We start from the raw sequence: 17622 nt of genomic DNA on the forward strand, positions 1-17622 counted from the left end.
GTATGGTGGATGAGCTTTGAGAAAGAATGAAATAAGGCTGAATGCACTGAGCTGCCCCTTGGTATCAGAGGCTGTGGGACAAGGACAAGCTAAATTAATTTGTTTCCGTCCATTATTTTTCTTGATACCTGGTGAAATTAGTGGTTCCCTCCCATGCAGATGTTCTTCTTGTATTTATTTCAAAGAAACATCACAAAACAGTATGAAATGCAACATGAGGTAGACAAAGGAAATCACTTTCCCTAGATCTTGAGATTTCTTGTCATTTCTTATTCATCACAGAAGGGGAAGGACTGGTCCATCAGGGTGCCATCTTTGATCGCATCTGATGATTTACAGAGAAACGCTCTCCAGCTATTCGGATCCCCGACCTCTTGCATTTTGACTGCGCAAGGCAGACACAAGATCCTGTGTCCCCAGCCACACTGCACGGTGCTGTGACGTCCCTTGGGTCACACACATCACCAGGGGGTGCCAGTGCAGCACTGAGACCTGGGCTGGTAGAATTGAGCATCTTTGGGGTGCCAAGCGAGGGAAGTGGGCTCCAGGTCCCTCACTCACATTCTGGGAAGATGGCTCCTCCTGCTGGCGATGCGGGTACAGTCTTTACCTGCATGCGGTCTAATGCTCCTAGCGGTGTTTCTGTGCCTTTTTTCCTAGCCCCACTTCAAACCCCCATCCAGGAGAGGTTTCTATTTAATGTAGTACCTGGATAGCTTTTAAACTTATCTTGGTACTTCTTCTAAGAATACAGTTCCTGGACTAACTGAGCCCTATCCCCGCGTTGTAGTTTTGTTTTTTCTTAGCAGTGATTAACCCGTGAGGCTAATCCGGGTGCTGGACTCACATTCCAGAGAAGAGCAGCTCTCTGGTGTGGGAGTTAGGCGAGGGGCTGCCTTCAGGAGCAAGCTTTCCTTAAGTCACTGGGAGGATACTTCTCTCTCAGGAAACTTCATCTTTTTAAAGTCACAGCACATTCAGATCCTCTTCTGTAGCTCCTGTGATTTTGAAGCATTCTTTTAGGGACAAGGCAAAAATGCTTTCTTCCTTTTTTTTTTTTTTTTTCTTTTTCTGTTTTCAATGTTTGTTATTTTTCCTTTGGGGAAAATATATATAACATAAAGTTTATTGTTTTAACCATTTTTAAGTGTACGATTCAGGGGTATTCAGTACCTTTGCAGTATTATGCAAACCATCACCACTATCTATTTCCAGAACTTGTTCATCATCTCAGACTCCGTACCCATGAACAATAACTCCCCACTTCCCTGGCCTCTGGTAACCTCTACTCTGCTTTCTGTTACGAAAAACTTACCTATTCTAGAACACCTCGTATACGTGAGATTACATGATAGTTGTCTTTTTTGTGACTGGTTTATTTCACTTCCAATAATGTTTTGAAGGTTCTCATTTTCGCTTTGATGCCCAGTTCCTCCACAGCGGGGGAACCTCTCAGTTTGCCCTGGATTTTTCCAGCCAGTGGCAAACAGCCCTTATTAACTACTTTTCTATCATCACCACCATCACTCTCTTTACCTCAGAGAGGAGAGAAGCCCTAGGGATGACGTGAGGGCTGAGGCCACCCGCGAGCTCCCTCTGCCCCTGACTGTGTGGATGGACCCTTCCACACTGAGCCTCCGCATGGATTTTTAGTCCCTAATGTTTATCCCGAGGCTGAATTTTCACAGCCCTTACAAGAGCTGGGGTCAACAGGGATGGTGTTCCTTTAAGTCTCGTTACACACTAATATAAATGACGAAATGTCCAGGTCAGTTTTATTTAAAATGAATTGTGAGATTTTACCAGGACATTTAAAATACCTGGTGTTCACCAAACACCCCAGTACAAAGTGGAAAAAAACAACCAGTTATGCAGACTTTTTTTTCATATATAGGGTTTCGGGTAGCAAATTGCAAAAGGCCTGTGTGTTTTGTTCCATTTTAGTTTCCAGCTGACTGTTTAGAGCCATGTTCGAGAAGCTCAAATCCTCTGCCTTTTTTTTTCTGACATTTTGACAATGTCGTCATGTGATGCCTCACACCATTTTGCAACTTTTCCGAGAAACTTCCCAGAGAATATTATAAATAGCCCAGCTTCGTGAGCCACATAGACAAGGAGTTAGCCGTGGTTAACTAGTAGTTAATTGGTAATCTAATTCTAATTAGTTACTTACTTCTATTTCCAACCAAATGACAAGCAATGATGTTATCAGGCTATTAACACGGTATTAAATCACGTGTTCACAGTTTAATATTATTTGAAAAACATAATTCTGAGATGTTTCACATTGCCTGGGAAATGTAAAATTTGGAAGTAGGGCTAAAAATAGGCACTTAGTTAGGATATCTTGTCCAGGATGAGGGTATCATTTTCCCAATTATGACAAAGATTGTAGAATATTAAAATAGATCGAGAGGCGTTCCCCCAAATAATTATGATACTAGAAATTCATTCTGTGCAGAAGATTGTGGCACTTTAATCCGGAAGGGAGAGGGACGTGGATTGATAACCCTCGAGCTTGGACTGCCTATAATTAGGAGTTTGTTCTTTTAAAGTGACTAAGGGGACAGAAGAGGAAAATTGATTCCAAACTGCAGTGTGATGCCACGTAGACAGAATAAAGAGGTTCTTGATTTTAGGGGTAGTTAATTAAACACTAGAAAAAAGTAGCAGTAGGGAGTTAATGAAGCATTCCTGATGTATTGATTAAAGTTCTCCACTGTTTTTCAAGTTCAAACCATCTTATTATTGCAGCGCGTCCTTGCAAGACAAAACTTTCACAGCATATATTTCTACTCATTGTACAGCAAGAATTTAGTTTCTTCTTTATATGCTGATACAATCAAGAAGGTTTTTTTAAATTATTTTAAGATCTCAGGTGCCTGAGACTAGTAACCTATCAAGCTAAACAGTCTCCTTCTATTTGTCGTATCTTGATTCTTTAATATTTAAATCAATTGTATGTTGGGTCTGTCAAATCTAAATTTTTAACATTTTGGAACCTTATGTTTGCCAAGCAATTACTTCATTTCTTTTCCTGATATATTTTTTTCCAAATAATTAGCACATTTATATTTCAGCCAGGGGTTGTGACATTTTTGATAAATTCTTTAGTAGTAAATAAAGAAATCTACTACATTTATTTGACTTTTAAATCAGCTTTTTGCAGCATTTTATCAAATGATATAATGGGCAAAAACACTGTACCTAGTATCATTCTTGGAATCTCAGAGGAAATGTTCTCAAGAATATACTATTTAATATATTTAAATATATCTATATATTTATTTAAATGCCTTCTTATTTACCTGAGTAAATTACCGTAGGTATTTGACAAGAACTCTGCCATCAAAGGAAACAAACAAAAGAAAGGAAGGAAACAAAAGCAACCATTGAAACTCTACAGGGAAGTTTTACTTTTTAGACCTGGAACATGGATGGTTAACCCTGTGCCGAAGACCTAGCCTAGTTTCATGGATGAGATGAATCTCTTTCATAAGGGAACCTGGCCTGAGTGATTCTCTAGTTTACCTTCACTGAACACTTCTCTGACCCTCAGCCATGGTATGGAAAGTAACTGATCCTTGGCTACCTAAACAGTTTGTGCTGCAGCTCGTCTAGGAAAGAGACAAAAAGAGAGAGAAACAGACAGAGACAGAGAAGGAGAGCGAGAGGGAGAGAGAAACAGAAAGAGATTGAATTTTTCCTACCTTGGAACTGGCTGACACTTTCCTTCTGGGTGCTGGTATTGGTGACCATTACATAAGAGCTAATCATTTTTATTTTCTCAGGATTACTTCTTTTCTTTTTAAATCAGGACCCCCTTTCCAATAGTCCTAAGAGCATCCTTCCTTTCCAAATTCAATCCCTCATGATCCTGAGATGCCAAGCACTCACAAGTAATAGAGACAACTGTTGATGCCAGTTACTGCATTTTTCCCATGAAATTAATTTATTTTCTTAATATAAAAAAAAAAAAACTCATATAACTGCATTGACTCATTTAACGTTTGAGCCATGATGGTGAAGATCCTGCAAAAACACATTGTGAAGACTCCGATCTCCTGCTGCAGAATTGAAAGTGTGAGGGTTGTGATGTCAGGTCGTAATTCTAACCAAACCCTCTGCCCTGTCCTTGGTTCATTTTAAAATTTATATTTAACAAGGTGCTTCTGTTGTCTTTAACATCAACTCGGGAGTTCTGGAATTCACTATGAAGTGCAGAGCACAACAAGAGTTATTTACTTATTCAATAGAAATTCTGAAAGCCTCAAAGAGAAGATGAAGGGATTAGCACTGGAAGGAAAGATGCTGAGTTGCCCACACAATCCTGCTCATGGAGGCGACAAAGCACGTCATTAATAAACTTAGCACCCACCTGCTAACTCTTTACTCTCCTTTGCACTAATTCATTGTAAAAACACTTTCTTTGCAGTTTTTCCTGAGTGAGTCAGAGGAGACAATTCTTCCAACCGCCAATGCGTCAAACACAAGTCTTTCTGCCTTATATAATCAGGTAGCAATTCTGCGTGCGCAAAATTTGTTTTTCCTGCCGGTAAGAACATCTCCCTCATTATTATTGCTTTTGTTGTTTTCCTGTATGCTGTTACGTATTGAATGGCGTGGCCTGCACTTTTCTTCTTCGGGTTCCATATCTGAGTAGGTTCTGACTGGGTAAAAATTGCCAGCCTTCAGCAGAAAGTCCCAGCCAACGGGCACCAATTAGACCACATATGCAAACTTTCAATGGCATTTTGAGGCTCTCACGGATGACTCGTGCCTTTATTCTCTTAATGCTACATTTTAATTTATTTTTTTATTGAAGTATAGCTGATTTACAATGTTGTGTTAATTTCTGCTTTATAGCAAAGTGATTCAGTTATACATATATATATTCTTTTTCATATTCTTTTCCATTATGGTTTATCACAGGATATTGAATATAGTTTCCTGCGCTATGCAATAGGACCTTGTTGTTTATCCCTTCTGTATATACTAGTTTGCATCTGCTGACCCCAAACTCCCACTCCATCCCTCCCTCCCCCTTGGCAACCACAAGTCTGTTCTCTATGTCCATGATTCTGTTTCTTTTTCATAGATAAGTTCATTTGTGTCGTATTTTAGATTCCATATATAAGTGATATCATATGATATTTGTCTTTCTCTGTCTGACTTAACTTCACTTAGTATGATAATCTCTAGTTGTATCCATGTTGCTGCAAATGGCATTATTTCATTCTTCTTTACAGCTGAGTAATATTCCATTGTGTATATGTACCACATCTTCTTTATCCATTCATCTGTCGATGGACATTTAGGTTGCTTCCATGTCTTGGCTATTGAGAATAGTGATGTGATAGGGGTACATGTATGTTTTTGAATTATAGTTTTCTCTGGGTATATGCCCAGGAGTGGGATTGCTGCATCATATAGTAACTCTATTTTTAGTTTTCTGAGGAGACTCCATACTGTTTCCATAGTGGCTGCACCAATTTATCTTAATGCTACATTTTATAGAATGTATCCCAGCATGTAGCATTAGATTGTATGTCACTGAATTGTTGCTTACCGATTTTGCTAATTGTTCTGGTGAATTAGCGTTAGCTTCCTGACTCTGTGATGACAGGGACCACAGCTCATATTTCTCCCTCTCCTTTGGCTGCAAATGCCGTCCAGTAATTGTATCTTCAAATACTCCTTACTAACTGGCCCTTACTAAGGGCCTAGATTGAAATTTCAAAACTTACTAACACATCAGTCATTTAAGTGAAAGGAGTTAAATCAATTATTTACTGCTTAATAACTTCTTTCTTCCATGAATTATTTGTGCAAAAAAAAACTGATTTTGATACTCTCCTTTCCATTTTCTGAATAATCATCTAAAGGTAATATAGATTCTTCCCATTTTGTTTGTCTTACATATTCCAGGCACTGAAATTGGTCACTTAATATGTATATTTAAAAAAATTTTTTTAACTTTAATTTTTTTTTAACATACAATTTTTTTAAAACTCCATTAGCTCTGGTGATAAAGGAAACTTCCTTTCTTTCTCCCTTTGATATTAGGCTTTGATCCTTTTTCCCATCTCATCATTTCAGTTTCCTGGGATGCTCACAGCTCAGTGTACGGAGAGTAGGGGCATCTGGTGTTCCTTTAAGCCATGACAGCTAACCGGAGTCCATAGCAACGTCCCCACAGACTCAGGAAGAGAGGATGGCATAAGCTTCGTCCCGTATCCACGGGGTCCTGGCCCTCACGTTAGGCATTATTGTGAACCCCAGGGAGGACTGGACACCGTCTTTTCTATTTCAGTTATGTGAAAAGTGAGGGATGGGATTCATGATGAGGGTTTATTGGCTGTGACCTCACTGTGGGCGCTTTGGAACCCCGTTCTCTAGAGAATGATTCAAACTACCTGTGCGGTCTGGCTCTTCCTCCTTGGATGGATGGTATTAACACGCACATGGCCCATCGGCCCCTGGAGAGAGGACAAGCCTCCAAACCATCCCCATGCTGCATTCATAAGGCACTTCAACAACTTACAGTAAACATGCATTTTCATAGGAAAGAAAAGTATAGCTGGCAAATCATCTTTTTAAGAAAATCTCTCCATCCAATAGTTTTGGGTTGTACAACTCACCGTCCTCGGCCCCCCTAATAGCAATGAGGTCATGATCCTGAATTTCATTTAAGTAAGTCTGCGCATGATATCTTATTTTCAGAAGAAGCAAATCATTAGAAACCCAAAGTGGCGAAAAAGAACATTCCTCAACCTTCAACGATTCTGAAAAAGCACACAGTAGACTTTTCAAAATCTAGGTCAGACTTAGTCAGTAGGCTACTATTGTTCCAATAATAAGTCCTCAGAAAGAGGATTATGATGGGCTTTGCCAAGGAAGCCCCTCATGCTCACGTACTGTCTGTACAGAAACGACATTATTAACTCATGAGTTTAGGGGTCCCAGAGGAGCCTGGAAACATCCTGGCTTCCCTCTTAATATATTGGAAGGAACATTGGGAAAGCCGTTTGTGGATGTGCACGATGTCTGCATTATTACTCTCGAACCCCATTGTACATGACGCCTGAGGTTGACGGTGGACGTGAAGGAGCATCCACAGGCACTGATGCAGGAGGTAGAAAGTCACACAGCTCTTCCTAATGGCCATTTATAACAGTCATCAAAAAGCATAGAAGCAGACAGAGTTCGCACCCTGCAATACTGACTTTAATGGCCATTTATAATAGTCATCAAAAAGCATAGAAACAGGCATAGTTTGCACCCTGCAATACTGACTTTAATGGCCATTTATAACAGTCATCAAGAAGCATAGAAACAGTTTGCACCCTGCAATACTGACTTTAATGGCCATTTATAACAGTCATCAGAAAGCATAGAAACAGACATAGTTTGCACCCTGCAATACTAACTTTAATGACCATTTATAATAGTCATCAAAAAGCATAGAAACAGACATAGTTTGCACCCTGCAATACTAACTTTAGAAAGTAATTTTAAAGGTGCAAAGATTTAGCTACCAGGGTGTTCGTCGAAAGGTTTATGTAACAATAACAACAAAGAAAGGAAAAGAAAGCAAGCAACCTAAAAGTTAGAATAAATTTAACTGTTTAAACAAATTTTGTTATGAACATACAATAAGATTATATCCAGCTGCTACAAAAGATGTTGTAGAAAACTATTTAATGACATAGAAATATATACTTATAAGCTATTAAGTGAAAAGTATCATTTAAAAACATTCCAAACAATCCTTTCCCAATTTTCTAAAATAATAATACCAATAACAAGTAGCACACACACCAAAAAAAAAAAAAAGCTGGAAAGATATACAAAACAATTAATTAATCATGGCTCAAGTTGGATGTTGGGGATTATAGGAGATGCTTACTTTTTATATGCGTCCTTTGTATATTTCCTAATTTTTAACATCAGGTGTATTATTTCTGTAGCAGAAGAAAAAGTCATTTAAAAATGTCCAACAGAATCAACCAGAAAGAATCTTTGCCATGTAGGCAGTTCACACTATATCAGGCATTTATATCATTTCATCCACAAAACTACCCTGTGAGTTAGATATTGGAATTCCTGTTTTCCAGGTGAGGAAACTGAAACCAAAAGATACTTAAGTAAATTGCCAAAGGTGACAGTGGCTGCTCCCTTGGTGTCAAAATGCAAGTTGGTTTCATCGATTAATATATGAAAAGTATTAATAACTATATGAACCAATTTTAGCTTAGTTACCTAATATTAAGTAATAGTAATATATGATATTTAAATAATACTAACAAATAACCTTAATAAAAATATTAACTAATAATTATATTAACTATTAAAACTATGTAAAAATAAGGTTCTTAGCAATAGTGTCCTAATAGAACTCAGCTCAGGAGCCTGCAGCCAGAGCTCTTGACATCCAGCGACCTCCCTGTAGGGCTACCTTATGTAGCAGAGGCAGCTGATCTTCACAGCTCCCAGCCTGGCCTTCTCCCGTTATTCTTCTTTATTCACACAATCCCTCTGTTGCTACCTTCAGGGTCCCAACCTACCTTTAATGAATTCCCACATCACCTTGCACATGGCCTCCAAGCCTTCTAGAAAGGCTTATTTAATAGAAAATGGACTAAAAGGCTACTTCCCATAACATATGTATTTTAGTAACCCTAACCCTGAAATGTGAAAACTTTTTAAAAGCCTAAGAATGAATTTTCAAATGTGAAATCATAGACATATTTTATAGGTATTGGCACATATTTCAAACTAGGGGTGTTTCAGAAAACTTTTAGAAGCCTACTGACCCCAATCCCCCAAAATGCACATGCACACATTCACACACACACACACACACACACACACACTCATGTAAAGGGCTCATTATTCTGCTTCTCATTCACTTAGGCTGAACTGTTGATAACGTTCATTCTAATAATGATTTTCAGCAGAATTTTAGCAGCAGAATCCTTTTTAAAATCAAATTTTAGGGTGGGGTGGAGGGATAGCTTGGGAGTTTGGGACTGACGTGTACACACTGCTGTATTTAAAATAGATGACCAACAAGGACCTATTGTATAGCACAGGGAATGCTGTTCAATATTCTGTAATAACCGAAATGGGAAAAGAATTTGAGAAAGAATAGATACATGTATATGTATAAGTGAATCACTTTGCTGCACACCTGAAGCTAACACAACATTGTTAAGCAACTATACTCCAATATAAAATAAAAATTTTTTTAAAAAAGAAGAAAAATAAAATAAAAAGTCTTACAAAGAGCTCCAGTTTATAACAATAATAGCAGAATTTATATGGCCTCCCATGGGCCAGGCACTGTTCTGTGCACTTTACTTTTATTATCTTCTTTAATCTTCACAAGAATTCATCAAGGTGGGCTTCATCATCCTCCTTACCTTGGGTCACCTGTGCAGGGGACAGGCATGCCTTTATTTGTACCAGTGAGCTGCTTTGTGAGTAGAAGGGCGAGACGCTGAGTGGGAACCTTGCCCGCTGCGCGTTCCCAAGGCGATTTTGTGGCTTTACGGAGCAGTCGTGTAAGACAGTGACTGCTGACTAAAGAGGAGGTTAAAACCCAGGGATTCTCAGACTCTTGGTCGGGGTGGATACTTATGAAACATCTAATAGCAGATGAGCCCCAAAATGAACTAACGAAAGAAGACATACAAAGTGCAAGCCCGTGTTTTATTCGATTCACCAGAAAGAAGCCTGCCCTGTCAGGTTGCTGTGCACGTGCCCACAGGAATGCAGGGACCCCCAGACAGTCTGCGGGGCTCCCTGGGCAGCTTTCAGTAAGCTGTCCCAGCACCGATGCCCACTGAATCACTGAGCCTCACACCTGCCCTCTGAGGGCAATACTTAGCCATTAAGGATTTAAGTAATTAATTTAAGTCATTAAGGTAATAACGCCAAGTCCCCTATACACGAGGGCTGGTTTCAAAGCACAGGCTCTCTCTCCCTCACCCTCCGCTTTAGGGAGACTGAGTCGGTGGTGCCCATCCACTCTCTCCCAGACCTCTTGATTCTGTCCTTCCTCTCTGCCAGCCACATGGTCCCATCAGGACACATTTCCTCTCCTCTTTTCTTCTCCCTATTCTCTGTCGTGGGGTTATCAGTGGTCAGAATAGTAGAGAACTGACCTCAGGGAATTGTGGCCAAAGAAGTTGCGCTTACAGACTCCCAGCCTTCCCTAAGCCGCCACCACCCATCATGCTCCTTGCCTAGGGATGCTTTACTTCCTGGGGACTGACCCAGTGGTTGTCGGACCCAAGGGACTTAATTGCTGGTCTTCCTTCTGAAGCTGAGATGGCAGGTCTCAGTCCTCACTGGTGAGGATCTGCCTTGACCCCTGCGTGGGTGCCTCTCACAGGGAAGGAGGTGCCTGCTAGGACCACCGCAGCTCATTTTCCAACTTTCCTTTCTCCCCCAAGAACAGGACTGATGCACTAATATTAGTAGCCCTCCCCATGGCTGACTGTAGATGACCTTAGCTGGGGAAATAAAAGGAAGAGCTAGAATGACAAAAATAAGCAGTTTATACATGGCTTATCCCATATAATGTAACTAAAATGGAGTAGCTTACACACTGAGCTATTTTTTAAAGGCAGGATTTATCAAACATCAGTCGGATCTATGTTTTATTAAAATGATTAAACTTTACCGACTGCTGCTTCTGCTGCAGACACGAAAAGATAGCAGCTAATCCTGGTTATTAAAACCCTATAATCCAGCAAACAAACGCTTTGCGAGAATGACAACTGTTTCCACTTAGCGGGCACCTCCTGGCCTGCAGGGCCATGGACTCCAAGCTTTACGTGCTCTTCTCAGTGACCTAGAAGGGGGGACATTATTACCCTCCTTTTACAGATGAGGACACTGTGACATATGCAAGTTAGGGCACTGGCCTAAAGTCAATCCGCTAATGAGTGATTGGAGCAGAACTGAATCCAGGGCTATCCTGTCTTGTCGATGTCCACTGTGGTAAATGGAAAAGTGCTAACACAGGGCACCTGCCAGCTGCTTCCCATGGACCACAAAAGATGGACCGTGCTGGCCTTCGTCCTCACGCTGGGGTCTTTGATTTCTTTGGTGCCCGTCCACTTCCAGGGCAGTCATGACTCACCCAGGTCAAAGCTTTTAGGGTTTTTTGTTGTCTTTGTTTTGTTTTGTTTTGATTTTCAATTTCAAAATTTACTATCAAACGGCAGTACCCAAGACAATGTGGAACTAGCATAAGTAAAAACATATAGACCAATGGAACAGGATTAAGAGTTCAGAAGTAAACCCTCACACTTATGGCCAATTGATTTTCAACCAATGTTAAATCTTGCTGTTTTTCTTCTTCTTCTTTTTCTTTTTTTTTTTTTTTAACTTTGTACGGTGCTACAGTTTATTTTCAAACATGTTCTTGTTGCTGATGTTGAAGACTCACCACTGAATTCCTCTCATGTCCTCCAGTTTTCTTAATTGATTTTTTATCTGGGATAAAGACCCATTAGTAGTCTGGTGAAGGCTGTGAACCCTTAGAATGTTGGGGTTTTTTTTTAAGTTTATTGGAGTGTAGTTGATTTACAGGGTTGTGTTAGTTTCAGGAGTACAGCAAAGTGATTCAGTTATATGTGTACATATATTCATTCTATTTTAGATTCTTTTCTCATATAGGTTATCACAGAATATTGAGTAGAGTTCCCTGTGCTATACAGTAGGTCCTTGTTGGTTATCTATCTTATATATAGTTCAAAGCTTTTAGTTTTTTTAAATCCTTTCTGTTCTAGATAATCCCTCTGACACACAACTGCTTTTTAAATAAAATGTCTAGGCTTTCTTATACCTTTAATGGAACTACCTGTAATGATTTGTATCTTCTTAATGAATTAAATCATTGAAAGCCCACAAAAGATTCTGTGTACTGTCATTTTGTTTTAATCTGTAAATGTGTAGGGAGCCATTTTGTTTTCATTTTCAAGAAGCAAAGGACATTTGCTAATAATGACATAGCTTCAATATAGATTTCTAAAAATTATTTCTGAAAAGTATTTGGCCATATGCATGATTATTTTTATTAAACATGCTACGCTGGGTGAGCAAGCCATGTCATGAGTAATTCTTTTCTAAATCCAATGTGTTTAGTCATGTGTCACTGGATCAAGGAGCAGACAAATGCATCTGCTTTCACAGTCAGTTTGGGAGTTGACCAAGTGAGCTTGATGGTGGTCCCCAATTTTAATTCTCATTTTGCCATTCCTCAGAAGAGATCCCAAGTATTCATCTGACGTATTTCCCTGTTCCAGTACTTTATATACAGCTGCATCCTGGGATTGATATCCTGTTCGGTTTTCCTGCGTGTGAATTATGAGCTAAAGATGCTGATCATGATGGCAGCATTGGTGGGCTACAACACCATCTTTCTCCACACTCACGCCCACCTCCTGGATGACTACAGCCAGGTCTTATTTGAGAGGTAACCTGCTTCCTCTTCCTTCTCTTTAGTTCCTTCATGGGATGTTGGTAACATAAGTATGCGTGGAGTAAATGCAAATTAGCAATAGCACTGTCATTGGGAATCACTGTGTGAGTGTTTCTTTGAAGTGATGATTCAGGAAGAGAATGTGTGTTTTTTATTACAGATTACACAGAATAGGTATTATCACATATGATCAGCAGATATGAAATGGTTTAGAGAGAGGATTTGTGTTATAATCTGTACTATATTGATAAGAATAATCTTTCCTTTCAGGTTCAGCATTATTGATATTTTGGACTGAAGGATTTTCAGGGGGTTGTCCTGTGCATTAAAGGTTATTGAGCAGTATCCCTGGCCTCTACCCACTAGATGCCACAAAATCCACCCCCCCCTCCAAGTCATGACAATTGAAAATGCCTCCAGACATTGAGGAATGTGCCCTCCAGGGCAGTGCGGCCCCCAGGTCAGAACAACTGAATCCATATACACAAAAGTACAGGGACAGTGGGTGGTTCCATTCACAAGTTATAGTGAATGGAACTATAACTTGTTGGAGATAAGATAAAATTTCGTATTGGAGATTTCCTAAAACATCCTGGTGTGGAGGGAATCCTACTGGTTGTGTTTACTCTGCCAGCCTTAGGACTAGATGCTTCAAGAATGATCCTCCCAGGTCCACGCCCTTGGACTTATGAAACGTTTCCTGTTATCAAATTACTTCTATAAACTAATCATAAATATTTATTCCCTGCTTGAAAAAGAAGTTTTCATCATGATATTCTCCATCTCGCATCTTAACAGCAAAAACACATTTTGTATCAAGTGTTAGGTTTATTTCTGGACCCGCCAGACTTCAAGTTTTTCTATGAGTGCTTTGCATAATCCCCCATAATATTTCTATATTTCTTTTAACATAAAATAAATGCCTTAAATACTTGCATAGATTTGTTGCTCAGGAAAGATGATTTGTGTTGACAGCTTATGGCCGCTTCACCAATGGAGGCCCAGTGTCAGGAACGTGGGCACCTCACTGTGTAAACGTTCCTTCCCAATAAGAATGCTTTTAGAAACACAACTGCACCGCATTCTCTTCACCTAATTTAATTTTCGTCACCCTCCAACGCCATGAAACCCTAACAATCTGTAGTCAGGCTGAGGATAGTGGAGTTGCAAAAATACATAATTGTATTAAGGAAATTATATGATTCCTTAGCCAAGATGAAAATGAAATCGAAGTTAATTTTCCAATAAATTCTCAAAATTGCCAACCAAACACGCTTTAACATTTCCCTACCATATCCAGAGAGCCTGTATTGAATCCCTAAGTAAATGTAACATCACCGATTTTGGCACACAGCTGAGAACACTACTCAATTTCCCTTTATTAAATTTAAAGCTCCTGCATATGGTACACATCCGAAGCAAAAGTAGAAATTAGATTAGCAAGTTTCTGATGGAGAGGGAATTACTTTGGGGATCTGAGGGAGACACGCCACCTCTTTTTAGAACCCCGGCAGCAGGGAAGTAGCTATTTGGTTAAAGAAAAGGAGTTTTGCTTTCAGAGCCCTTTTGTTTCATTCAGGGTCTTTTGTGTGTGTTCTCTTGGCTTTGTCTTCATAATCACCTTAAAGCTAGGTAGGGCTGACGTGACAAGCCTCAGGCACCTGCCTTCACTGCCAACGGTAAGCCAGCATCCTCTCTAGGATGGGTGCGCCCGCCTCCTAACCTTGACTAAGGTTTCTGCGTGAGCTGCCACAATACTCCCGGAAGCATGCCTCTGCCAGAAGATGAATATTACTGACATAATAGCATAGTACCTCAAAATTAACAAATGTTCTCTAATAGCAGTTTAAAACGAACCCCAAATGAGAGACCTTTGAGTGGCAGCTTGGAATCCCCTCTGATTTCCCCAAGCTCGGTGTGTGTATGACTTAACCATGTGACTTGTGCCAGTGCTAAAACCCATTGAGTTCAATGTTTCCTTTCCCTTTTCTGAGATTCAAGATATCCCACCATGAAAGAACTGATAAAGGTTTTTTCCTCCTATATCTGGTTTGTTATTGCTGACACAACCCTTTCAGATATGAAACTAGGATCCATAAAAAAAAAAAAAAAGCTAGTATGAGATGTTGCTTTGAGAATGTACGTCCCTCCGTCCCAAAGCCATAGATGCCCTTCAAGGAAAATGCTGGCTTAACACAAGGCCAGGCAGCACCTCCTTTCCTGATCGAGTTGGTCTGTGCCATCAAAGTCACATGCTTGGTGCCATCCCTTTTCTGACCTGTTTTTGGTCACTGTTGATGCTGAAAACTCGGCCTCTGTGCACCGGTGTCAAGTCAAATCTTGGAGACAGAGTTTTAAGTGAAGTAGAAAAGAATAGCTTTATCTCTTTGCCAGGCAGAGGGGGACACACTGGGCTCCTGTGTGTCCCAACCAGGGATGATTTGGGGAGGAGTTTTATAGCAATAGCTCAAGGGCGGTGTTGCTAATAAGGATCAGGGTGTGTGCAGGGTCTGCAGTCCTTTAATCTGGCCTCAGGTGGTCTCCTGATGAGGTTCTCTGGTTCCTTTGATCTGCCCTCAGGTGGTCTCCTCCCTTGTCTCTGCATCCCCTCCCTTCCTGGATTAGCAACTGTTCCAATCTGCCCTTTGGAACTCAGGGAAGGTCATAGAGGCTGGAGTCTATTCCCTACAAACAAGAAATGGGGGACAAAGAAAAGCTTCCGTGCCCAGGAGCCCCACAGGGTCCTGCTCGGTTTCAGCATCTCTGTTTACAGGGGACTGCTGGGCCATCTTCTGAATACACAGTTTGGACTGTGTTGTTGTCCTATATGTGAGTTCACCATGTTTCAGGGGCCTTTTCCAAGCCAAATTTGACATTGATCACGGACAAGCCAACAGGGAGTTTTTTTGCCAGCAGGGTCAGCAAACAAAACAAAAGTATGCACTAGAAAGACTCCAGATCAATGAATGATTCAGAAAAGGATACCAAAGATAATCTGTAAGATTCATGAGTGCGGAAAGCCAACTTTACAGGAGAAAAAAAAAAGTCTACTTGAGAGGGTGTGCCATTAAAAATCTATACGAATGGAGGCCAGCAAGGTCCCAGTACTTCACCTGCCATCACGTGATTGTGATCTATCACCTCATGGTGAAGGAAGCTCAGAAGTGTCTGATATTTAGGAAGTCCAGAAAAATCCATGTCCTAATTCTTTGGCATTTACAACAGTCTTCCATATCATCTGTGAGTACGAGATGCTTTGTTGAATCAATCAATCAACAATCCCGATTCCGGTCCATGACACCATCTCCCAAAGCCCTCAGCCAACACCACTGAGGATGCTTTACAGGTGATGGTGATGGTGATCGTGATAACCATTGATATTGCTGGAAGCTGTTTTTGTTTCAAGGACACGTTCCCTTCCCTTGACAAAGGCTCGTTACAGAGTCTGCAAGACGTTGTCAGATCTTTCCTGTGCGTTTTTTCCTTGCAGAACTGAAGAGTATCAAAGGATGAATATTATCATTTCACGTGGACCCAGCCATTACGTTAATTCACCTGAAAGCTAGAAATATGCCTTCTATTCTAAAGATGTGTGGAGGATGGAGAGCTTGAACAGAGGGGTTAACCAGGAGTCCAGCACATTAACCAGCTCTGTGTGGGCACTTAGCCTAATAAAATAAATACTTTGTGGGCAGCATATAAAGTGTATAAGTAAGCAGCAGTTATATCGAGTACCCAGCATCATTCAGAAGCTCTGGATTATTGCTGGTAGAAATGTCTGCATAATTTTAACTTCCTGACCTTAGCAACAGCTCCATACCAAGGATAGCCATGGAAATGCTCCATAGCGATGGAGCCGTGAGTCAAGCACCTTCAACATGGTTCTGCATTCTCTGTTTTTTCTGTGTCTCATGGAAAACCCAATGGCTAGAATTCGGCATATTGTAACATTTTGACAGTGTCCCAGCTAGGGATCAACTGATGATGAGCTCACTGAAAGCCTGGAGGAAGAACTGCGGCATTAGTCATGCTCAGGAAGAAGGCAGGAGCAGTATGCATCCACCTCTGGGAGAGATGGTCCAGAGGCATTCCAGGCACCTGACATTTCTTTAAAGTCTCCTCCTTTAAATGAAAACCGTATTCCAAATCTGTAGTCAAACCCATAATATATCCAAGTTCATACCAAAAAGATTTTAAATTACTTTCAAATTTAATATCTCAGTTTCTCTTCCCCTTCCTAATTCCCCTCCTCCCCCTCCAGTGCCATCTCCAGAAAGTATGGAATACACACGTTTGTTTCTCTGTAGCTGACGCCACTAGTAGCAGAGCTGGGAGGTAGAGTAAGGAGGTCAGTAATCTGAGTTGCCTAAGTTAACAAGAACAACAAAAAAAGTTGTCCTAGGGCTGCTCGAATTCTACCAAGCTTTCTTTTCTTCTATAAAAAGCAACCATTAGTGAGCTCCTTTGTTATCTAACCTAAAAAAGAAAATGCCCTGTGATTTGGACCCACTTGTAGGAAGATACTCAATTTTTAGGCTGTTTCTTGTTTTGTTTGATTTTAGACTGAGGGGAAGAAGGAAACTTCAGAGAGCCTGGGCCCCCAGACTAGATAGGGTACGTACTTCTTATCATCAGCTCTCCAATGCATGAGGCTAAAGCCCAGTGCACAGACCCACGATATCAGATGCACCAACTGCTTCCCATTTAAAATCACTCTTCTCCAAAGGATGAAACCATGATTGCATTAATCAGGGTGCATCATTTCTCCATAGCAAAAGGCCAGCACTACCTCTCCAGCCCCACTTTGATCATTTCTCCTGACCTGCAGCTGCCTCCAGGGCTCTTCCTTAAGCATGAGCTTATCCCTTATTATGTTAGTCATTGGCAGTGCCAGAATTTGTCTGCAGTCCTTAGCATTTGTGAATAACTCGGAAAAAGCATGAGACTTTGATCCATCTGTCCTTGGATGACACTGGGTCACCTTCTCTGGAAGATTGCATAGGATTTCAGTGCATCTGTGTCCAGCCAGAGGAGGAAAAGTGTCTATAAATGAAACCCCTTAGATTTCACACCAACACAGTTATTTGTCCACTCATTCCTTTGTCTTTACAGCACAGTTTCATTGA

At 40.6% G+C, this 17622-nt stretch overlaps 1 protein-coding gene across 4 annotated transcripts in view; it reads left to right on the top strand.

Annotated features, from left to right (window-relative positions):
- ADCY2 (adenylate cyclase 2) overlaps nt 1-17622 on the top strand; it is a 430270-nt gene that overhangs the window by 364036 nt on the left and 48612 nt on the right. For 3 of the 4 annotated variants that reach the window (XM_059916085.1, XM_059916083.1, XM_059916086.1), the window contains 2 exons: nt 4436-4555; nt 12321-12490. In XM_059916085.1, coding sequence (XP_059772068.1) covers nt 4436-4555; nt 12321-12490 — 290 coding nt within the window. The remainder of the gene's footprint in view (nt 1-4435; nt 4556-12320; nt 12491-17622) is intronic. The other variant, XM_059916084.1, reaches the window with a different exon arrangement.

Source organism: Balaenoptera ricei, chromosome 3 (genome assembly GCF_028023285.1).
Source record: "Balaenoptera ricei isolate mBalRic1 chromosome 3, mBalRic1.hap2, whole genome shotgun sequence".
In the NCBI taxonomy this organism is placed as follows: domain Eukaryota; kingdom Metazoa; phylum Chordata; class Mammalia; order Artiodactyla; family Balaenopteridae; genus Balaenoptera; species Balaenoptera ricei.